At 51.1% G+C, this 23,753-nt stretch overlaps 2 protein-coding genes across 4 annotated transcripts; both read left to right on the top strand.

Annotated features, from left to right (window-relative positions):
- The first annotated feature begins 113 nt into the window (after positions 1 to 113).
- Positions 114 to 22,373, top strand: LOC135404152 (natterin-3-like). Of its 2 annotated transcripts, none has more exons than XM_064638766.1 (6): positions 114 to 201; positions 18,371 to 18,507; positions 19,366 to 19,445; positions 20,205 to 20,248; positions 20,501 to 20,591; positions 21,141 to 22,373. In XM_064638766.1, exons 4-6 carry the CDS (start codon positions 20,231 to 20,233, stop codon positions 22,139 to 22,141), a joined length of 1,110 nt encoding a protein of 369 aa, XP_064494836.1. In that variant the 5' UTR covers positions 114 to 201; positions 18,371 to 18,507; positions 19,366 to 19,445; positions 20,205 to 20,230; the 3' UTR covers positions 22,142 to 22,373. The 2 variants fall into 2 exon arrangements, with proteins under 2 accessions (XP_064494836.1, XP_064494835.1); XM_064638765.1 differs by lacking the exon at positions 114 to 201 and adding an exon at positions 17,398 to 17,746.
- On the top strand, positions 6,393 to 12,583 carry LOC135404158 (zinc finger protein 501-like). 2 transcript variants are annotated; one of them, XM_064638778.1, is made up of 3 exons: positions 6,393 to 6,413; positions 10,598 to 10,676; positions 10,865 to 12,583. In XM_064638778.1, the coding sequence occupies exons 2-3, from the start codon at positions 10,625 to 10,627 to the stop codon at positions 11,836 to 11,838; spliced, it is 1,026 nt and encodes a 341-aa protein (XP_064494848.1). In that variant the 5' UTR covers positions 6,393 to 6,413; positions 10,598 to 10,624; the 3' UTR covers positions 11,839 to 12,583. The 2 variants fall into 2 exon arrangements, with proteins under 2 accessions (XP_064494848.1, XP_064494849.1); XM_064638779.1 differs by lacking the exon at positions 6,393 to 6,413 and adding an exon at positions 7,198 to 7,216.
- Positions 22,374 to 23,753: the final 1,380 nt, after the last annotated feature.

Genomic DNA, 23,753 nt, shown 5'->3' with positions numbered 1-23,753 from the left:
GTCTCGCCCCTGCCTCCCCCTTCTCTTTTTCTCTCCGCTCCTGCGGCTCCGGCTCCTCCCAGACCCCACCTCCCTCTCCTCCTCCCTCCCTCCCTTCTCCCGCTGCCGCCCATCCGCGGCCTCCGCGGCTCCTGCAGGCCCCGCCGGACCGGCCGCCAACTGGGGGAGCCCCGGGCCGGGCTCCGACCCCGCCGCCAACAGGTAACGCAGGGAGGGGGCACTGGGGGGACACGGGGGCTTGGGGGGGCTGGGGGTGGTCCCAGAGTCAAGGCGGGAGAGGCCGGGGGTGAGGAGAGGTGGGATGGTCGGGAAAGGGGGTGCAGGGGTGTATTGGTGCAGGATAAGGAGGTGCAGGGGGGACACGGTGCTGGGGAAGGGGGTTTCGAAGAAAAGAGGATGAGTGGGCTCGGAGACGTGGGATGGGGTGGTCTAGGGGGACCTTGTGCCCAGAAAAGGGGGGTCCGGGGGTCCCTGGTGTCAGAGAAAGGGGGTCACGAGGTGGGGAGACAGGGGATGGCTGTGAAGGGTCTCAGGGGGTCCCTGATGTGAAGAAAAGGGGGTCTCGGAAAGGGAGGAATGGGGATCAAGTGGAGTCCAAGAGTTAAGGAAAAAGGGAGTCTGGGATCAGGGAGAGGTGGGATAGGCAGGAAAGGAGGTGCAGGTAGGGATTGGTGCAGGATAAGGCAGTATGATTCCAGGGGGGTTCTGGAGCGAGGGAAGGGAGTGCAGGAAGGTCCCAGTGCCTGGGAATGGGGGATCAGGTGGGTCCCAAGGTCAAGAAAAGGCAGGACTAACAGTGGGGAGAGGAGGGATAGGGGGACCACAGGATCCCTGTGCCCAGGAAAGTGGGGTCCAGGGGCCTTCAGTGTCAGGGAAAGATGGTTCATTGGATGGGCAGACCCAGGATGTGTGGGAAGGGGGTTCAGGGGGTCCTGAGTGTTGAGGAAAGGAGGGGTTGGGGACTGAGAGAGTCAGGAATGGGGGTCCAGGGTGTGCCAGGGTCAAGGAAAAGAGAGGGTTTGGGGGCTTGGAGAGGTGGGATGGCTGGGAAAAGGGGCTCAAGGGGGGCTTAGTGCTGGGTAAGGGAGTGCAGGGGGGTCCTGATGCCCAGGAATGGGGGTCCAGGGGTCCCAAGATAAAGGAAAAGGGATTGTGGAGTCTGGGAGAAGCAGGATGGCCAGGAAAGGGGGAGCAGGAATGTCCTGGAGCCAGGGAAGTGGGTGCAGGGGGTCCCAGTCTCAGACAAGGGAGTTTGGGGGGGGTCTCGGTGCACAGGAATGGGGGGTTCAGGGGGTCGTGGGATACCCCAGGACCCCCCTGCAGGAAGTGCCAGGAGTGGGGAACTAGGGAGACATGGAGATCTGGGGATCTGGGAGGTCCCAGGGTCAAGAAAAGAGGGGAACTGGGAGAGCTGTGAGAGCTGGGAAGGGGCTTCAGGGGGTCCTGGAGTCAAGGAAAGGGGAGGCTGAGGGTGAGGTGACCTGGGATGGCTGGGAATGAGGGACCATGGTCCCCGGGCTCAAGGAAAAGGGGGATTCAGGGACTGGGAGAGGCAGGAAGGCCAGAAAAGGAGGGCAGGGGGATCTTGAAGTCAAAGAAAGAGGGGTCTGGGGGCTGGAAAACCGGGAATGGCCAGGGGTTCCCAGTGCCTGAGAAAACGGGGTGCAGGGGGACCCTGACAATAATAGGGAAGAGAAGGAGGAAACAATGGGATGAGGTTCCAAAGTGCAGATTTCCAGTGGCGGGAAGGCGGGCAGAGGGCTGGGAAGTGGCAGGGAAAGGGATCCCAGAGCGGATCTGCTGGTCAGGGCCAGAGTGGGAACTGGGAACAAGGATTTTGGCAATGCAGAGCAGTGGGAGGGGTTGCGCTTCTCCTCCTCCCCGTCTTGCGCTTCCCAGAGCCCAGTCACTCCCAGTACGAGCCCAGTCACCTCCAGTATAAGCCAGCTACTACATCCCACTTGCACATACTATGGTCCCAGTTTCCCCCAACATAGTGCCAGTCCCTCCCAGTATGAGTCCAGTGTGATCCCAGTCCCCCCCAACAGGGTTCCAGTTACTCCCAGTTGCCCCCAGTGTAAACATAGTCACTCCCAATGTTGTCCCATTCACCACCAGTATGGTTACTGACACTCCCAGTGTGGCCCCAGTTGCTCTCAGTATGATCCCAGTTGCCCCAACTGTGGTCTTAGTACTCCATGCATCATTCCAGTCAGTATCTGCCAGTTGATCCCAGTTGTTCCCAGTGTGTCCCCAGTTCGCTCCCAGCATGATCCCAGTAGCTCCTAGTAACCCCCACTAAGGTCTTATTCACACCCACTATAATCCCAGTCACTCCCAGTATGATTCCAGTTGCCCCAATATGATCCCAGTTGCTCTCTGTCAATGCCAATATGATCCCAGTCACCTCCTGTATGATCCTAGTCACTGCCCACCACTCCCCGTATGATTCCAGTATGATGCCAGTCACTTGCAGTCACTCCCAGTATGATCCCAGTTGCCTCCATCATGGTTCTATTTGTTCCCAGTATCAACCCAGTCACTTGCAGTGTGATGCCATTTGCTCCCAGCATGGTCCCAGATGCTGCCAGTCACCGCCAGTATGATCCCAGTCACTGCCAGGTAGTCCCAGTACTGTCCCTGTCACTCCCAGTTTCTCCCAGTATGAGCCCAGTTGCCCCCCACATGGTTCCAGTTGCTTCCTTTCACCGCCACTGTGGTTCCAGTCACCCCCAGCATCCTCTCAGTCACTCCCAGTTGCTTCCAGCATGATCCCAGTTGCTCACAGTCAAATCCAGTCACCCTCAGTGTGATCCCAGTCACTCCCAGTATGACCCCAATCACCTCAAGCTCCCACTATATCCCAGTTGCCCATAACATGGTCCTAGTTGCCCTCAGCATGCTCCTTGTCACTCCCAGTATGATCCAAGTCACCATTAGTGTGATCCCAATTGCCCCCAACGTGGTTCCAGTTGCTCCCTGTTCCTCACAGTGTCTTCCCAGTTGCCCCTAGTGTAGTCCCAGTCAGTCTCAGTGTGATCCCAGTCTCCCCCAGCATGGGCCCAGTTGCTCACAGTGCAATCCCAGTATGATCCCAGTTGCCCCCAGCATGGTTGCAGTTGCTTCCTGTTCCTCCCACTGTGATCCCTGTTGCACCCAGTTACCCCTAGTATAGTCCCAGCATGATCCCAGTCTCTCCCAGCATGGTCCCAGTGTCACGGAGGCTTAGACAAAATTTATTAAGAAGTCCTGCCCTTGAGTCCCAAGGGGCAGAAAGGACTCCCTGGCTTCCTAAACCCCTGCTTGGAGAAGAGCCTGGGTGCAGCTGAATCCAATCTCAGCCTCGGACTGTGTCAACAGTTTAAATTTAAGGAATTACGGAGGTGTGATTGAACCACTTTTGTCCCGCAGGTTTTAATAATTGGCAAATGAGAATATTTATATAAAATGAATCATTTATTATAACAAATGATCAGACAAAAGATCTTAATCAGAATCATTTACTAGACAATATAAAGGCTAAAACTACTAGTAGTATAGTGTAAGATAGGACAGTGCACTATATTGAAGCAATTATTGAAGCAATTATATTCATGGCTGGGCTTCGCGAACGAAGATTTGGGAAGGGCTCTACCCACGTTTGTCGCAAGCGCGTTGGTGGCTGAAAAGGCCAATACGAGACAGGCATGTCTGGTTGCAGAAGGCTCAGCACAAAGACTCCTTAGATGGTATATTCTGCAAGGCACAATTCTTTTTGCGTTGCCTTTTCTCCTCAAGGGGGATCCTGCGTGCTTTCTCAAAAGCATCAGCAGCGTTATAGATGGGGTGTCTCCAGGCCTCTGATTGGAGGCCAGAGTAGACCAGTTATGGTGGTCAGTATGGCCAAGGCTGAGATGTTGTTTCAGGGAGTCCTTGTATCTTTTCATCGGGGCTCCTCTCTTGCTGCAGCCGGTGGCAAGTTCCCCATAAAGCAAGATCTTAGGGAGGGGGTGGTCCTTCATCCTGGAGACGTGCCCTGCCCAGCTCAGCTGTGTTCTCAGCAACATGGCCTCAATGCTTGTGCCTGCTGCCTGTTCTAGAACAGATGGATTGGTCACATCATCTGACCAGTGGATGTTTAGGATTGTGCGGAGACAGCGTTGATGGAAGCGTCCGAGGAGCCGCAGGTGGTGGCTGTAGATGACCCATGGTTCAGATCTGTATAGGAGAGTAGACAGCACTATGGCTCTGTAAACACTGATCTTTGTACTTTTCTTCAGGTGTTTATTTCGCCAAACTCTTTTATGGAGTTTTCCAAAAGCACTAAATGCCTTTGCTAACCTGTTGTCCATCTCCCCGTCAATCTCACCATCCGAGGAGATGAGGCTGCCCGGGTAATTAAACTGCTGGACTGATTTGAGCTCTGATTGGCCAATGGTGATGTGGGGATGATGTGGGACTTCCTGAGGTGCAGGTTGATAGAGAACTTCTGTCTTCTTTAGACTGACTTCCAGCCCAAAGAGCTCAGCAGTGTCTGCAAAGCAGGATGTTAAACGCTGCAGAGCTGCTTCTGTGTGTGCAACAGGGGCGGCGTCATCAGCATAAAGCAGCTCCCGGACAAGATGGTTTAAGGTCTTGGTGTGGGCCTTCAGTCGCCTTAGGTTGAATAGGCTTCCATCAGTACAATATTGAATGTAGATACCGTCCTGATCCTCGAGGTCTGCTGTGGCCCTTTGGAGCATCCTGCTGGAAAAGACTGTGAATAGGGTAGGAGCAAGAACACAGCCTTTTTTCACACCATTAGTTATTAGAAAGGGCTCAGAAAGTGCATTGCCATATCTGACTTGGCCGTGCTGATCCTCATGGAGTGAGATGATCATTTTAAGGAACTTGGGGGGACAACCTAAACGTTCCAAAATCTGCCACAGACCTTTTCTGCTCACAGTGTCAAAAGCCTTGGTGAGGTCGACAAAGGTTACATAAAGACCTTTGTTCTGTTCCCTACACTTCTCTTGCAGTTGTCTGAGGACAAATACCATGTCTGTGGTGCTCCTGTTGGCTCTGAAACCACACTGACTTTCAGGTAGAATTTCTTCAGTTATAGCAGGTATTAGTCTGTTCAAGAGTATTCTTGCCAGGATTTTGCCTGCAATGGAGAGCAGAGTAATACCACGGTAATTTGAGCAATCTGATTTAATTCCTTTCTTCTTATACAAGGTGATGATGACTGCATCATGAAGGCCTAATGGTAGTTCGCCTTGTTCCCAACAGCGCACCGGAAACTCGTGAAATTTGGTGTGGAGTGCGAGGCCCCCATGTTTCCAGACTTCAGGTGGAATTCCATCAACCCCAGCTGCCTTGCTGATTTTCACCTGCTGTATGGCCTTGAGGGTTTCTCCTAAAGTGGGGGCAGTATCCAATTCATACTTCACCGGTTGTTGTGAGATGGACTGAATTGCTGAGTCTTGGACTACACGGTTGGTACTGAAAAGAGTCTGAAAGTGTTCAGACCATCGATTCAGAATGGAGGTTTTATCTGTCGGAAGCGTTTGCCCATCAGCGCTGAGTAGAGGGCTTTGTACCTGGTATGTAGGCCTGTATGCTGTTTTCAGGGCCTCATAGAATCCTTTGTGATCACCTGTATCTGCACATAATTGAGTTTTTTCAGCTAGATCGATCCACCACTTGTTCTAGATGTCGCAGAGTTTCTGCTGGAGCTTGCTGCATGCAAGGCAAAAGGCTATTTTTCTTGCGTGACAGGATGGCAGTGCAAGGTGTGCTTGGTGGGCAGTTCTCTTCTTCCTCAGCAAGTCCTGGATTTCTTGATTGTTTTTGTCAAACCAGTCCTTGTTCTTCTTGAGGAAGAACCCTAAGGATTCTTTGGAGGATTGCAGGATGCTGTTTTTAATAAGATGCCAAGTTGATTCAGGGGAGGAATCTGCAGAATCTGTGGAATGGTTTTCGAGCCTAGTTTGAAGGTTTGCCTGGAATTTCTCTCTTACTGTGGCTGATTGGAGATTGTTAACTTGGAGTCTTCTCCTTGGGATACTGCCCCTTTTAGGTTTGAATTTGAGATTGAAGTTGAGTTTACAGCGCACAAGCTGATGGTCTGTTGGCATTCTGCACGGGGCGTCACGTGGGTATGGAGGACATCGTGGACATCTCTCCGTCACACCAGGACATAATCGATGAGGTGCCAATGCTTAGATCTGGGGTGCATCCAGGTTGTCTTCAGACTATTTTTCTGCTGGAAGATAGTATTAGTGATTGTGAGCTGTTGCTCTGCACAGAATTCTAGCAGAAATCGACCACTATCATTGCAGTTTCCAACACCATGCTTGCCTAATATTCCTTTCCAGGCTTCAAAATTCTTACCTACTCTGGCGTTGAAATCACCAAGGATAATGATCTTATCATCTGCGGGCACCTTTTGGGTAAGGCAGTGCAGGTCAGAGTAAAATTCATCTTTTTCGGCAGGGTCAGCTTGGAGAGTTGGGGCATATATACGAAAGAGGACAAGGTGTTGGTTGTTGTGTAGTGGAAGGCGTAGGGAGATAATGCGGTCAGAGTGACCTGTTGGCAGATTTTCAAGTTTGGGAAGAATAGAGTTTTTGATCATGAAGCCAACTCCTGAGAGATGTTTTTCGGTTCTGGGCTTCCCTGACCAAAAGAGTGTGTAACCGGCACCATGTTCTCTGAGGCTGCCTTCCTCGTGAAGGCGAACTTCAGTGAGAGCAGCAATGTCGATGTTGAGACGAGCCAGTTCATGGGCAATTAGGGCAGACCGACGCTTAGGACGTCCGCTATCTGCAGAATCGAGCATGGTTCTGATGTTCCAACATGCTAGAGTTAATTTGGGTACACCTTTGGAGGCAGGTGCGTGCCTTTGTCTTTTGATCTTTGTGCGACCGCATCGGAAGAAGATGCCCGTTGGTCTGCGGTTGACCAACCGGGTGAAGGTGGAGATGAGCTTTGTTTAGGCCACCTTTTCTCGGCCCCTCTCCGAGTGGAGCAAGCAGTGCTGTCCTTGGAACGGCTGCTTGGTCGTTCAGGGTGCTGCCTCAAGAGACTGTCATCTCCGGTCAGTCTCAAATGACCAATATCCTGAACCGCCTGCATGCAGGGCTGGGTCTGCGGGTTCCAGTGCACCTTTCACCTGCTGTTTCAACCCTCGCCCATCGCTACAGGACTTTTTGCATGTGGGTAAAGCCTTCAAGCCTGCGCAATGGATTTTTAGGTGAGATGCAGTCTGCGCGGAACTGAACCCACCCTTTAATCCTGAGGTTCATCTGCCAGGGCTGAGCGAGTTTGGATGGTGGCAGCGAGGTCCTCAGGACGTAGGTTTGATTAGAGTGACCTTCTCTTAGATGGATGGCCTTACGGGGCTAAGCGAGCTCCATCTGCCCGGGTTTGGGATTAGAGTTGTCCTTCTCCTAGGATGACTGCCAGAAGGCTAACAAACTCATCTTGCCCACAGATGTATTGTGTCTGACCCTGCTGTTTTGACCTGTCTGGCATGGGTGACCCTACCAAAGGCATGTACCATCGCCAGCATAGCTCGCAACTGCATAGGGGCACACAGGCTATGTTCCTGTTCAAACGGTTTGGGCAAGTCTTACATTTCCTACTTTACTATCACCTATTTATATACAATCATGAGGAGATACCCAGGAACAACCCTTTGTCCTGCCCACCCTTTCAGGACGTAACAGCAAAACAAATATATCCAGAACATGCCGAACCTGGGCAGTAGCCGCAGGTGAGCCAAAACCAAACAGACAAACAAACCAACCAACCGTTCTGGCCCCCGTACACATCCAAGGCTGGGGTGTTTATCAAGGCCCCAGCTTGGCTGGGACCCCCATCACTCTAAAGGAACCCCACTATCCCCCCTGACCATATCCTTCTTCCACTGTGTTACCACATATCTTCAGGCACACTGCTCACCTGTGACACTTCATACAGGAGTGCCCCGCTCTCCCTCCTGCCAATCAGAGGACCCCCATGGCCCACACGATACCCCTCCCCTCTCTTCCCCCGCCCCCACTCCCCCGTATCCCCCCTCCCATCCTCTGTACTCCCCCTCCCCCTTCCCCCCCAAACCTGGAACGGCAAACATCTGCATGCTCCAAAGCTGCTCTCTCCTCCTCCACGGGCGTGCAGCAACTGCCGGCAAGGCTCCCTCACTCTCTCTCCCCTCTCCTGTCGTGGCCGTGCCTGGGGCCTGAACCGCGGCGCCGGGGGGGACTCCCGGGGGACTCCCAGCCAGCCCAGGACCCCGCCACACACACGCAGCCAGCCCAGACCCACCACTCACCCGCGATGCCAGGGGAGGGCTCCCAGCAACCCGGGACCCCACCACTCACCGCAGCGTCAGGGGGAGACTCCTGGGGGACTCCCTGCCAGAAGCAATTATATTAAAGCCTGCAAAAAGGAAATAATTATTAATTAGAGATGGATGTAACTCACCCAGACCAACACTTCTGGGGAGATCTCTGCTCTCAACCTGCAGGAGTGACCTTGGAGGTGTCCCCAGCCAAGGGAGGAATCTCCACACCTACACCCCAGGGAGGGTTATGTCAGAAGAACCTGACTGTATGAGAGGGGACTGGACTTGTACAGTATAAAGTGATTGCCAGTCACACCTTTACAGCCCCTCGAGCAGCTGATCTGACTCGATATCTGGTGACCCAGGATGGTTTTAGCACAATAACACCGAGGCAACACTGTGGCACCAGCAGCTGATGGCTTGCATTGTGTGCATTCTCTGATTGGATTTTAGGTTTTATCAGGGGTAGGCTCTCCTGCCACATCCAGTCACACCCAGTTGCCCTCAGTATAGACCCAGTCACTCCTACTTGCTCCCAGTTGCTCCCAGTGTGGTCCTAGTCATTCCCAGTATGGTTACAGACACTCTCTGTATTATCCCAGTCACTCCCAGTGTAGCCCAGTCACTCCCAGGATGAGCCCAAAGCTCCTGGAACACCTGGAGGACCCATCTTGAGGAGGGTCCCTCCAAGCTCTGTGGCTGCAGGAAGAGCCCAAGGAGCCGAGGTTCCCCCAGAGCCCCCCAGGCAGGAGAAGGTGGTGACAACTCCCCAGCCCAGGGCTCCGGGAGCACCAGGGGGTCTCCAGCCCGACCCCCCAGCAAGGGGCTCCCACAACCCCTCATGCTGTTCCCAAAATCCCTTGGGATCCCCCATCCATCTCTGCATTCCCCCCTCCAAGATCTCCAGGCTCCTGAGATGAGCCCAAAAGGCTGGAAGTGCCCACCCGGGGGGACCATAACCCCCAAATTTTTATCTCCAGCCACCACTTTTGCCCCTTTTCCTGTTCTTTTGGCCTTCCTGGGATCCCCCCCAGGGGGTGGAAGCAGCCAAGAGCCCAGCGCTGCCCCATCCCGACCTGCCCCAGCTCCGTCGCTGCTCCTCCTGCAGGATGTGATGGGTTTGGGGGGAAGGGAGGACCAAGGGTGGGTGCTGGGCCTGGGGGAGGAAGAGGAGGGATGCAGAAAGGAGTGGGAGAAGGGGTGGAGGTAGGAGAAGGAGGTGGAGTTAGGGAGGAGAAGGAGGAGGAGGGATGGAGGAGGAGGAGCAGGAAGAGGAGGAGCAGGAGGAAGAGGAAGAATAGAGGAAGTGGGGGAGCAGGAAAAGGAGGAAGAGGAAGAGGAGGAACAACCGTCACAGTTCCTCCCACCCTGGAAGCATCGCCCCACCTGCATTCCACAGATGACTGGGGAGGGGGAGCTCGCTCCAGATATCTTGGGGGGTCCATGTTGAGTTTTTGGGGGGAGGGGATGTTTGCAGCTTAAAGACTCCGGAATGAACTGCAAATGCCCCTTGGGGAGATACTGGGGGGTCCCCAGCAGGTAGGTTTTTTTGGTGGGGGTCCCAGCAGGTGCCAGCAGGCAGGAGCCACGTGTCCCATCTCAGGGGGGGTCCACCAGTTTTGGGGACCTCCAGCAGACCCAGGTGGGGAACCCCGGGCCCCCCAGAGTGGGGAGAGTGGAGAGGGATGATACTGGAGCTGGGTGAGCCCCAGCAGCCTGGGGAGGGGGGGAGCACAGAGATAGGAGAACCCTGGGACATGTGGCATCCAGGAGAGGAGAAACTCTGGAGGGGGGGACCTCTGGGATACTAAAACTGGAGCCTGGAGAGAGAGGACCCCCAGCAGCCTGGAGAGGGTGAGACCCAGGAGAGGGGGAACCCCTGGGAATCCAGCACCCAGAATCAGAGAGCAAAGGGAGAATGGACCCCTTGACCCCCAAAGCCCCCGGCATCCCTAAGCAGGACCATGGAGCGGGAGGAACTCCAGGACCCCAAAGTGAGGAGTCTGGAGAGGAGACACTCCTGGGATTCCCAAGGCCACTGGCAGCCTGGAGGGGGCAGAGATCCCGGAGAAGGGTGACCCCCAATACACATGGCACCACAAGCAGCCTGGACAGGGGGACCCCCAGAACCCCAAAGTGGAGAGACTAGAGAGGGGGAACTCCTGGGAGGGTTTTTGGGGGCTGAATCTTCATGTTTTGGAGGGGTTTATGGATACCATTCCAGGAGGAATCCCCAACCCAATGTGCTCACACCCAAAACCTGTTTTGGGTTTTTTCCCACCAAAACAGGATTTCTGATTCCCAAACCTTGGCTGGATGGAGGAGGAGGCTGTGAGGAAGAGGAAGATGCCCCAGGACACCCAGGCAGGTGAGGAGGAAGTCAGTGCCCCTTTGCCCTGTCTTGTCCTGTATCTCCCAGCTGAGCATCGCCCCTGGCTGCAGGACAACCCCGCTGCCATCGCCGTCCTGCCGGGACCGGAGTTGGGGGGATGTCCTTGGCCTTCCCTCTGGGCCAGAGGCAAATCCCCTCCCTGTCCTTCTTGCTTCCTGCCCCAGGCCCCGAGCTGAGGACGGAGAGCGTGGAGGACAAATCCCCCCGGCAGAGCCTGGTGGAAGAGGCCGTTTTGAAGGGCTCCCCGGCGCAGGAAGGCAGTGGGGAGGAAAAACCACAGAGATACCCAACAAGGAGGGGCTCCAAAGCCAGCCCAGGGTGCTCCCAGGAGGAAAGAGCCAGCCTGTGCCGGGAAGACGGCTGGAGCTTGAGCCGGAGCTCCGACCTGGTGGTCCTTGAGCAGCCTCCCAGCAGGGAGAAGCCCTTCAGGTGCTTGGAATGTGGGAAGAATTTCAGTCACAATTGCAACCTGATCCGCCACCAGATGATCCACAGGGGAAAACGACCCTACAAGTGCTTGGAATGTGGGAAGAGCTTCAGAAAGAGCTCCAACCTGATCAGCCACCAGAAGATCCATACTGTGGAGAAGACCTACAAGTGCTTGGAATGCAGGAAGAGCTTCAGCCACAGATCTGAACTAGTTCGCCACCAGAGCATCCACACTAGGGAGAAGCCCTACAAGTGCTTGGAATGTGGGAAGAGCGTCAGCCACAGTTCCAGCCTGATCCGCCACCAGATGATCCACACGGGGGAACGGCCCTACAAGTGCTTGGAATGTGAGAAGAGCTTCAGAGACAGCTCCACCCTGCTCCGCCATCAGCAGATCCACACCAGGGAGAAGCCTTACAGGTCCTTGGAACGCGGGAAGAGCTTCCACAGCTCTGAACTGGTTCGCCACCAGAGCATCCGCACTGGAGAAAAGCCCTACAAGTGCTTGGAATGTGGGAAGAGCGTCAGCCACAGTTCCAGCCTGATCCGCCACCAGATGATCCACACAGGGGAACGGCCCTACAAGTGCTTGGAATGTGGGAAGAGCTTCAGAGACAGCTCCACCCTGCTCCGCCATCAGCAGATCCACACCAGGGAGAAGCCTTACAAGTCCTTGAAATGCAGGAAGAGCTTCAGCCACAGCTGGTGACCCACTGGAGTGCTGAGGCCTGAACAACAGGCCCTGAGCCAAGGTTGACCTTTAGATGAACCTTTCAACCTAACATTGTATTAAGTCATGTATCCGCTTATCAACAAAATCTATGTATGCTTGTTAGTAAAATAGGTACTGTGATAAGACTACACCTGTGTAAATATGTGTGCTTATTAGTAAGATATATTTTTGTTCTCTCATTAGTGAATAACATTTGTATCTGTTCATTAATGAAATATGTATGATTGTCAGCAAAATAGTATATTTATCTTTCTGTATTTAGAGACTAGTCAAGGCCATGGAAGTAGATCCCTGGCCTTGTTTGGCAGCAGATGGTGCAGGATGACTCACTTGGTTTTCCCCTTAAGCCCTGGCCAGGCTTTGGGTGAAACCCAAGGAGAGAAGGAAGCCAGATGTTTTCCACACTAGTGGTTATGTAAGTTTGTTTGTTCAACAGTATAAAAGCTGGACCCTCTCACAGCAAAGATAGAGACCTCCCCTATGATTGGATGGCCTGCATAGGACTTCCCAGATCCCGAGAGGGGTTCTCTGACCCTTTGCTGTGACCGGGGTTCCCCAGGTGACCTGCAGGTCTGGATGCTGGTAATGTATCAGGGTAACTGGTGATTTCTTAGTGACTGTAGGCAGTCTTTGTAGTAACGATTAGGTGCATTACTGAGCTTATCTTTTTGCAATTCTTTGCTGTTTTACATTAAAGTAACATTACGCACTTGTTCCTTAAGGTTGGTGTCTGTGTCTCTTGTGCTGACCCTCATCCCCTTGGCAAAACAACTTGAGGTGTCACCGTGTGCTTGTCTGTGACCTCTCTACTTCTGAGCAGGCTGGAGACACCTCTGATGTCACCATGGAGCCCCTGTTACTGTGCATGACTTAATGGATCTTTAGGACCCGAGAGACCTCTGGGATGTCATCATGCAACACCTGTCACAGCCAGTGACCTCATGGCTCCTTAGAAGCCCTAGAGACCCCTGGAAAAACCTGGATGACAACTTGATGAAACAGATCCTAAGGGAGCTGACTCAGATCAGTGCCCTCCTTGATCTGCTACTTGTCCACGGAGAGGATCTCATGAGCAAGTGGAGATTGGGGCCATCTTGGCCACAGCAACCATGAAGGGATCAAGTTTAAAATCTCTGTTGACAGGAGGAGAAATGCCAGCAAAACCTCACCTCTGGCCATGAGGAGAGCAGACTTCAGGATTGAAAATGTTTTTTGCACATGCTGGGGTCCATCAGCCCATGACTGGGCAAACACATCATGGGGTGGGTGAGCAATTGGCTCATGGGTCGAGCACAGAGGGTGACATCAGACTGGTGACCTGTCACTAGTGGGGTTTCATAGGGCTCAATCTTGGGCCCTGTGCTCTTCAACATCTTCATAAATTACTTGGACACAGGACTGGAAAGGACACTTTGCAGATGACACAAAACTGGGAGAAGCTGTTGACTCCTTTGAAGACAGGGAGGCCCTGCAGAGAGACCTGGACAAATCTGGGGGCTGGGCAATCACCAACCACAGGAAGTTCAACAAGGAGACGTGCTGGATTCTGCCCCTGGGATGGGGCAATCCTGGATGTATGGACAGACTGGGAATGAGAGGCTGGAAAGCAGTGCCAGAAAAGGGCCCTGGGGGTCCTGGTTGGTGGCCACTTGACCACGAGTCAGTGTTACGACCCACCCCAGAAAAAGGGGAGGAGGGTAACCTCCTTCTTCTTATCAATAATTCCCTTGGGATGGATTAGAGTGAAACGACACTGAATAATCGGTGTCTGAAAATATATATTGGTAAGGTTTATTTTAACAATTTTGTATCAACAGGTATGCCAGCATTTTGGATGTTGTCATGTAACAACGTGGCATAGAGATAACCTTTGGGGGGGAGAAAATGCATAGGGGAGAGAAAGACAGGATAAGAGTAAGGGAGAGTAATGAAAAAGAAAAGCTGAGAGTGGACAAAACGTATATAGTCACCGCCCACGGGGGCCAGCGATGACACTTGGTAGTTGCCGCTTCCATGTCTGTCAGTTGAAGTGGTGGCCTTGATCTGCTGGGGGTGAAGGAGGGAAGCCTCCACACGCCAAGAAGTTATGAGTTATTATATCCATGGTTAGTGTCACGGGCCATGCCTCCAGCCTCCAAACTCTCCCCTGGGCCTGCACAGTTTCTGTGTCTGTCCTGGTTCCCGCCTTTTTAAGATTGGCAGAGGAGGGGATGGGCTTTTATGGGCCATCAGAGGTCCTGCCTTTTCAGGGCTTGACACCTTCAGCACTGGAGGGAGGGATGGACCCAATTGCCCATCAGAGGTATAATACAACAGTCAAAAGCCTGCAAACTTGGCTCTTCACTGGAGGCAGGGACAGGCCCAACTGCCCATCAGAGGTACAATGCAAAGGTCAAAATCTTGCAAGAGTCTCCTAGAATGCATAAATCTTTAACCATTTCAGTCTCTGACAGTCAGCAGTGCCCTGGCAACCAGGAGGGACAAGCCTGTCCTGGGGGCATCAGGCCCAGCATGGCCGGCCGGGCCAGGGAGGGGATTGTCCCGCTCTACCCTGCCCTGGGGTGGCCTCACCTCAATATTGGGGCAGTCTGGGGGGACACAATGGAAGGGAGAGATTGAGCCATTAGAGAGTGTCCAAAGGAGCATAACAAAGATGAGGAAGGGCCTTGATTTGAAGGCGTGTGAGGACACTGAGGGCACTTGGTGTGTTCAGCTGGAGCAGAGGAGACTGGGGGAGACCTCACTGCAGTTCCAACTTCCTGGGGAGGAGTAGAGGAGGGGCAGGCCCTGAGCTCTGCTCTGTGAGGACCAGGGACAGCACCCCAGGGAATGACCTGGAGTTGTGTCAGGGCAGGGTTAGGTTGGATATTAGAAAAAGGTTCTTCCCCCAGAGGCTGGTTGGGCACTGAACAGGATCCCCAGGGCAGTGGTCACAGCACCAAGGCTGACAAAGCTCAAGAAGTATCTGTATGATACTCTAAGGCACATGGTGTGACTCTTGGGGATGGTCCTGTACAAGGTTAAGAGTTGGACTCAATGATCCTTGTGGGTCCCTTCCAACTCAGCACATTCTGTGATTGAATGGCCCGTTGATTTCATGAGGTTCCAAAATGTCTCAGGATTGCTTTGGTTCCATGAGGCCCTGCATGTCACAGTGACCCCTTGGTTCCATGAGATTCCACAGTCTCCCTGTGTTCCTTTGGTTCCATGAGGCCCTGCAGTGTCACAATGGTCCCCTGATTCCATCAGTTCCTCAGTGTCAAATGACCCCTTGATTCCATGAGGTTCCACAATGTCAAAATGACCCCATGACATTCTGCAGTGTCACAATGGACCCCTGTATTCCATTAGGCCCCTCAATGTCAAAATGAGGCCTTGATTCCATGGGGTTCTGAAAGGTCCCAGGGTACCTTTGTTTCCATAAAGCCCTGTTGTATCTGGGTTTAATTCTCTATTGGAACTGGTGTAACTATTGTATTCTCCAATATAACTGCTTTAACTGGTTTTATTCTCCAACGGAACTGGTGTAACTGGTTTATCCAATGTGGCATCCCAGGGAACCTGTGGCTTGGAATGGGGAAAAAAAACTCAATGCAATATTTGCAAAACCCTCACTGGGGAATGGAGAAGTGGGGTCCTGCTGCTCTTGAGGTCGAGTGATGCTGGAACCAACTGGACTCATTGATCCCAAAATTTGAGAATGAAGATGTGGCAGAGCTGGGAAAATCACCAAATAAAGGAAGAACAAGTGACACCACTGAGAACTTCTCCAAAGCTGCTGAGCTGGCACAACCTGGACACACCTGACTGACAGACTTGCACTTTATACTTGTAACACACAGATAATATAGAAATGCCAGAAATAATGTTTTGCCATTGTTTCTGCCTGTCAAAACTTCCTACCAAAAATTCTCTGTCAACTTTCTGCCAGAAGTTCTCACCAGAGCTTCCTGCCGGAGCTTTCCTGCCAAAAGATCCTGCTATTGTTTATGGTTATCATATCTCCTCAGACATCTGAATAGGGCTACGTGCCAAGAAACCACGTACAACCTTCTTTGAACACTTAAAAGTTGAGGGAAAATTTTGGAAAATCAAGGAGAGAGGAAAGGGAGAGAGAACTGCTTATTGAAGCTGAGAATCTCTCCCCACCTCCCCCTCACCTTTCCTCTACCAGCAGATGCTGCCACTGGAGACTGGAACTGTGCCGGCCTGGAGAGGACTGAGACCCACCGTGCCACCTGCATGAGTTGTATCTTATCCTTCCACCCTGACCATATTTCTGGGGGCCGAAAGGTGCGGCTGAACCAGGACCCTGCACGGCCTGGGAGATGGCTCAGCATGAGCAGGGAAACCACACATCCTGGCTGCATTCCAGAGAACTAAAACTGCTAACACCTCTCCCAGCTGAAGAGATAACATCGAAAAGCAGCAGAGACAGAGAAAAAAAAGGGCAGAAACTGCTTCTCCCCCCCCAACTTGGCAGAAAGGTAGTTTTGGTGGTATCTTTTCTCTGCTTCTAGAAGTAATCTTAGCATTTTCCAACCTTTTCTTATTTTTTCCTCTTTCTCTTTGCATCTCTTAGCAATTAATAAAATCAGTTTTGGTATCAACGGATAACTTGTGTGAGTTTTAATTTTGTTCAAGAGAATATTCGAATCTGAAGTTCTTTCTGCAACATTTAAGCAGATTGTAACAATACTATAAAAGCCCAAATTTTAATGGAAGGATCTTCTGAATTATTCCTTCTTGGAGTGTGGAGATTCCTCCTCGGAGTGGGGACGCCCCTCAAGATCACTCCTTTACCCACAATTGTTGGTCTGGGTGAGTCACATCAAGCTCTACTTGATTTTGCCAGCTTTACTATAATTGCTTCAATATTGCTTCCTAGTGCTCTATACTCTACTAATAGTTGTAGCTCCTACATGGTGTAGTAAATAATTCTAATTAAGGTCTTTTTGTCTAATCATTATCAGAATAAATCCTATATATTTATATAAATGTATTTGCTTTGCCATCCTGTGGTGGTTTGGGCTAGACCTTCCTTGGTGACCACTTTGTAACCAAGGAAGGGCCCAGATTTACTCAGTATTCCCTACGATTTTTACGTAAGCCAGACTATAAGAAGAAAGGAGGAGAGGCCTTCGCTCTCTTTCCTTCCGGCGGCTTGGAGGTGCAGGTTCCCTGCTGTTGATCTGCCGTGTTGGGGAGCGAGGCCTGGTTGGGCCTTGCCGACCTTGGGAGACGGAGGCTGCCGGCGATCGTTCCGGAGCAACTCTCGGTTGTCCCAGGAGAGTAGTGAGATATTTCTTTGCTAACTCTTTTAGTTGTTAGATATTGGGTCACTAATTGAGATATATATATTTTATTTTAGTTTTGTTCCCTTTCCCTTCCCCCTTCCCTTTCCCTTGTGAAATTGTATATTTTAATTGTATATAAGTGTAAATATATTTATATATCTCACTTTGGTTGTCTCTCTCTCATTTCGGGTTTTCTTAGTTTTTTTTCTCCCTCTTCTCCCTGAGGTTTTGGGGGAGAGGGAGGGGGACTTCTGGTGGTAAGGTTTGGAGACTTGGCAGGGAGCCAGCTTCAAACCATATCACATCCTTAATCCTGTGGGATAAAGTTGTATAAAGGCCCACTGGGCTCCCTGCACACCCAGTCTCCCCCAGTCAGACCAGTTTGCCCCCTGGCCCCAGTGAGGGCCCTGAGTCCTTTGAGAGGTCAAGGATCATCCCCATTCCCCACATTCCCACCCATTCTTGCCCTTTCCCACTTAATTTTGCCCATTCCAGTCGCTTCCTACCCTCCAGGACACCACCTGAAGCTGCCACTGGGATCTTGCCCACGTTGGCTGGGCTCCAGCACCCCCAGGCACCTGTGCCAGGTGTGTCCCTCCACACATGGATGTCACAGGGACATCCCAGAATTATTAATTTTAAGGTTGCACCAAATCTGGGTGGTTTTGGGGACTATTTGCAGTGATTGTGTAATGACACTGAAATTCATCAACCAATGGGAAGGAAGGGGGCAGAGCTGGAAAGTTCTGTGGGCAAATATGGTGAAAAGTCCTGAGTTGTAACCATGGGAGGGCAGAGTGGGCAGCCCTGTTGGATTGGGGGTTCTGGGGGAATGGGGGGCCCAGGAGATGTGATTAAGGGGATTGGAGTCCCAGGGAATGGAGGTCCCAGGGAATGGGAGTCCTGGGATGCAGGTGCCAGGGAGGGGGACCTAGGGAATGGGGTTACCACGGGAATGGGGGTCCTAGGGACGGGGAACGGCTGGGTGGGCACAGGGGTCACGACTCCTTCACTGGTGACCTCAGATTTTGGGCTGACCAGGGTCTGGTGCAGCCTCCCAGGGGTACCTGTGCCCTGGGGGGCACCCCAGGAGGATCCTGGGGGCTCAAGGGGGCTCCAGGGCTGTTCCCCCCCTTGCCCTGCCCTTGGACTTTCCCTTCTCTTTATTTCTATGTTTTTCCATATTTTCCTCACTTTTGCCCCCTCCAAAGCCCCCCTCTCCCAGGTCCTGGCTTGGTGAGCGGAGAGGCCACGGAGCAGATCCTGCCCAGATCCTGCACCTTCCCACTCCAGACCGATCCGTGTCCACACAAACAGACCCACTGCAGGTGCAGGCAGGTGACTCCAGGTGATTTTGGGGTCTTTTGGCTCATGTTTGTATGTTTCAGTGATTTGGGGGGTCTTTGGCCTCATTTTCATGGTCCTTGGGCTGATTTTGGGGGTTTTTGAGCCCATTTCTTGGGTGATTTAGGCTGATTTTTTGGGTCTTTCGGCTCATTTGTGGGTGTTTTGGCTCAATTTTGGGGTGTTTGGGTGAATTTTTGGGCATATTTTGACCCATTTTGGGGACTTAAGACTCATTTTGGGGTTCTTTGGGCTGATTTTGGGGGGTTTGGGGCTGATTAGATGGGTATTTTGGATCATTTTGGAGGTCTTTGGACAGATTGGGGGGGGTTTTGCCTTATTTAGGGGGTCTTTAGGCTGATTTGGGGTACTTTGGGTTCACTCTTGGGGTGTTTGGGACTATTTTTTGGGTCTTTTAGCTCATTTTCCAGGTCTTTGACCTGATTTTGGGTGTCTTTTGCCTCATTTTTGCCTCATTTTTGCGATCATTGGGCTGAGTTTTGGGGTCTTCGGGGTCATTTTTTGGGTCCTTGGCTGATCTTGTGGTCTTTGAGCTGATTTTTGGGGCCCCAGAGACTTTGCCACTTTTGAGAAGAAAACAAAGATTATTCCTAAAAAATGTTATTTTTTTTTAATTCACCAAAGGGAAAAACAGGAATTACAGGGATTTTCCTCAAAAACTCCTATTTCCAAGCCGTGTTTTGGGGCTCCAGGACAATTCTGGGACTCAAATTTAAAAACAACCCCTGAAAAGTGAAGTGAAAAGTCCCCAAAATGCAGAAAAATCTCCCACAAAATCCCACTTCCTTTTTTATTTTTTACATTTTTTGACGTTTTTCCTGTTTTTGGGGGGACTTTTCAGGGCTCAAATGTCACAGAAAGCAGCTCGGAAGGACTGAAAACAACCAAAAAAAAGTGATTTACATGGAAACTGGATCAGAGGTAAGGAGGGACCCCATAATATGGAGCTGGGGAGCCCCAAAATGTTGATTTTTGGGAGATGAGATCCCGAAATTTGGAGGGGGGGGAGCCCAAAACGTGGATCTGGGAATTTGGCAGCCTAAAAATGAGGAGTTTGGGGGAGGGGATCCCAAAATTTGGAGCTGAGGAACTCCCAAATGTGTATTTGGGAAGTGGAGAATCCCAAAATGTCAATTTTGGGAAGGGGGATCCCAAAATTTAGAGAGAGAGACCCCAAAATGTGCATTTTGGGAACAAAAGAACCTCACATTTTGGTGTTTGGGAACAGGGGAACCCAAAACATGGAATTTGTGAATTGGAGACCCCAAAATTTGGAGTTTGAGGGGGGACCACAAAATATGGAGTCTGGCAACCCTAAAATTTGGATTTGGGAAGGGAATGCAAAATTTGGAGGGAGGGAACCCCAAAATGTGGAGTTTGAAAAGGGGGAACACGAAAATATGGACCTGGGATTTGGGGAACCCTAAAATATGGAATTTGGGAAACAAGAAATCCCAAGATTTGGATTTTGGGAAGGGAGATCCCAACATTTAGAGATGGGGAGCCCCAAAATGGGGTTTTTTGGAAGGGGGGATCCCAAATTTTTGAGGGATGGATCCCAAAATTTGGATGGGGAGACCCCAAAATGTGAAACTTGGGAATGGGGACCCCAAAATGTGGATTTCGAGGGGTCATGGCCCCAGGGCTGCTAAAATTCATGGGGTTTTTTTTAAATTTCAGATTTTCCCACAGACTCCAGTGGATCCATGATGCCACTGCTCCAGGTATGGCTGGGCTCAGGATTTAAAGATCGTTTGGGAATTTTGTAGCATTTCGGGGCAAAAAAAGGGATTTTTTTCCCAGAGCCAGAAAATTTTAATTCTTAAAAAATTCAAAATTAAATGAAATTAATTGAATTAAATCCAAAATCAAGGAATTTGGGGGATTTCATCCTAAAATGTCAGTGGAAAAAGAGGAATTTGGGATGTTGTAATTGGGATGGGAGTAGGTGACGCCTCCCATGGTTCCCCCCCCAGATCTTCCTCCTCTTGCTTGGCCTGGGAATTCTGGGAATTCTGGGAATTCCAGCCATGGAGGTGCCAGGAAGTAGGCTCCTGGATGCCCTCAGTGAGTCTTGGGCCCTCCCAGTCCCTTCCAGTCCCTCCTAGTTCCCTCCCTCCCAGTATGTCCCAATGCCTTCCAGTTCCCCCAATCCCCTCCCATTATATCCCAGTTCCCTCCCAGCATATCCCAGTCCCAACCCTGTCTATCCCAGTGCCCCCCAGTCCTCTCCCAGTGACCCCAGTTCCCCTTCCAATAAATCCCATTTCATGCCCAGCCCCTCCCAATTCACTCCCAGTGGTCCCAGTTCCCCGCTCAGTACATCCCAGTTCCCTCACAGTATATTCCAGTCCCTCACAGTGCCCACCAATCCCTTCCCAGTGACCCAGTTCCTCCCTCTCCCAGTCTATCCCAGTGCCCCCCAATCCTCTCCCTGTGTCCCCTGTCCCCTCCCAGTAGCCCAGTCACTGACCCTTGACCCCAATTCCAACCCAACCCCACCCACCTCTTCCAGAACATCCCTCTGGCCTCTCCCACTCTCCAGTCTGGGACAGAATTCCCTCCTTTTCCCAAAAACTCCTCCCCTTTTTTCAACCCCCCCCATTACCTCCTCAGACACTCCCATCCGAAAGCGAGACCAGGGCTCCCCTTCCCACCTCAAGTGGGAGCCCTTCCAAGGCCGTCTTCCCCCCGACGCCGTCTCCAGCTGGAACCGCCATACCGGGCGCCTGGAATTCATCTGTTCCACGATGGAGCTCGGCTGCAATTCCGGCTCCTACGATCCCATCAGGGGCCCCTATTGCTACTTCCCAAACAGGGGACAGGAGAAGCACACCTCCAACTTCAACATCTTGGTCAACGCCGGCGGCTTTGAGGCCTTGGATTGGGTGGATGATTCCTTTGGCACCGTCCCAGAAAATGCTGTGGAGAGTTGCCCATCGGTCGACGTCTTCGTGGGGCGGAGCCGGGACGGGCTGGGAAAGGTCTCCAAGGAGCACCGGGCGCTTTTCGTGGCACTGGGGGGGGAGGAGGTTTGGTACAAGTGGTATCAAGTCTTGGTGGTCAAGACGGGCCTGTCCGACATCTCCATCATGGATGTCGCCTACAACCTGAGCACGGCACTGGAACATTCTGAGGACGTGGTCTTGGCCGAGGCTCCGGTGCAGAACGAAGGCTGTGGGGCAGCCCCAGGGTCCACCTTCTTGGAAGAGGCCACAGAGACGGAGCACACGTGGCGCTCAGATCACCCCGCGCTGGCCACCGTGCGCGGGACGCTCCGGGCGGCCCCGTTGGTCCTCACCGGGACGGGCTGGGCTGCGGCCAACGTCACCTCCCTGCCGTGGGTGGGTGGGGCCAGCATCGCTAAGTTCGTGTCCCACGGGCCCCACGAGGTGCGGGAGGAGGTGCCGGCGCGCTCGGAATGCACCGCGGTGCTCCGGGGACGCCGGCGTGACCTCCAGGTGATGTTCACTGCCCAGCTCCGCCGGGAATTCCGTGATGGATTCCAGCACAGTGTGGGGGTCACTGGCTGGGCACAGACCCGGGTGGTCACTGGGGTCAGTGCCAGGATTGAGCAATGCCGGGAACTCACCAGGGTCCCACCGTGTCCAGCATAGGGAGGGACCTATGCTGGACTTTGGGCTGGATCCCAAAATTCCTCCCCAAAGATTTTTCCTGGTGTTTTTCCCCTAAATAATCCCACAAAATGCAATAGCAGCAACTTGGAATGCAGGGCAATGCTTGGATTTGGTGGGTTTTCCCATATTTTTGCTTTTTGTGGCATGACCTTTATCCCTTTCTGAAACCACATGGCAAAACTGTGCAAAAACATGACATTTTCTGACTGAATTTCCTGTTTTCTCCAAAAATTCTGTGGAATCTGGGATGGGGGGTCCCTGGGACAGTCCAGAACTGGAGGGTGGAGAGGGATTGGGAGTCCTGGAATGTTGGGAGGGGTGTCCCAGAGATCTGAGGGGACCCAGGGAGCTTAGGGGGAACACAAGGATTTGGGAATGCCCCAAATTTTGGGGGGGGAGAGAAAAGATTTGGGGAGACCCCAAATTTTTGAAGGGAGTGAGACAGGAATCTGGGGAGACCTCAAATTTCCTGGGGGAGGGGGGTGTCCCCAGAGAGGTGAGAGGGGCCAGGGGGCTGGGAGCAGTCCAGACCCCCCCCCGGGTGCCGTTTACCATCCAGCTGCTCCAGGAATTCCACACCGGCTCTGGGCACAGTGAGGGGGCACCAAGTGGGCACCGAGGGCGAGCAGGGCCAGCAACTCACTGGGGTCCTGCTGTGTCTGGTGGAGGGAGGGGGCAGAACCCCAAAATCCATTTTTTCCTGGAGAATTCTTTGGTTTTCCCAAAAAAAGTCCTACAAAATGAGGGTGAAATAAACGAGAACGCCAGTTTTCCCATCTGCATTCTCTGTAGAATTTAAAAACTTGAATTTAAAATTAATTTTAAAACTTTAATTACATTTCCTTTACAATTTTAATTCCTTTTTCTTCAATAAATGTAAATAATTTTTTAAAATATTTTTTAAAAATTAATTCATTAAAACTTTTTAAAATTAAATTTTAGGGAGCATTTGCCTCCCACCTCCTCCTTCTTCGATCTTGTTGAAAAAAAAGATGAAGAAGTTAAATATTCCATATGAAATCAATAAGTATTAAATTATACTGGTCAAAGGATCAGAAAAAATATTTATTTTAACAGAGTTTTTTCAATTTTAGAATATTTTAGAAATTCCCCAAAGGAAAAAGACCTGCTGAAAAATCAAGACTGAACTGAAAAATTTCCTCTATAATTGATTTATTATCAAACCAATACATGGCTTCTGAGATTGTTATTTACACTTTACAAATAAATTGATAAAATAGATATATAAAATATTTCTAAGGATAAAATATTATAAAATAAAAAATAAAGTATTATATAATATAAATAGAAAATACATTTACATAAATAGAAATATATAAACTGTAATTTATCATAAAATTATTATATTGCACATAAAATATATTAAAATATTATTGAATATAAATATACTTATCTATTTTATTTATTTTAATATATTTTACAGATATTTATATGTTTTAATATATTTTTATATAGTATTTATATTATATAGAGAGTTATATATAACATTTATATATTATATATTCATATCATTACATAAGAATATAAATAGATATTAGATATTATATAATAAATGAATTACATACATATA

Source organism: Pseudopipra pipra, chromosome 30, assembly GCF_036250125.1.
Source record: "Pseudopipra pipra isolate bDixPip1 chromosome 30, bDixPip1.hap1, whole genome shotgun sequence".
Lineage (NCBI taxonomy): Eukaryota > Metazoa > Chordata > Aves > Passeriformes > Pipridae > Pseudopipra > Pseudopipra pipra.
The sequence above is the reverse complement of the archived record's forward strand: the minus strand, read 5'-3'. Positions and strand labels throughout refer to the sequence as shown.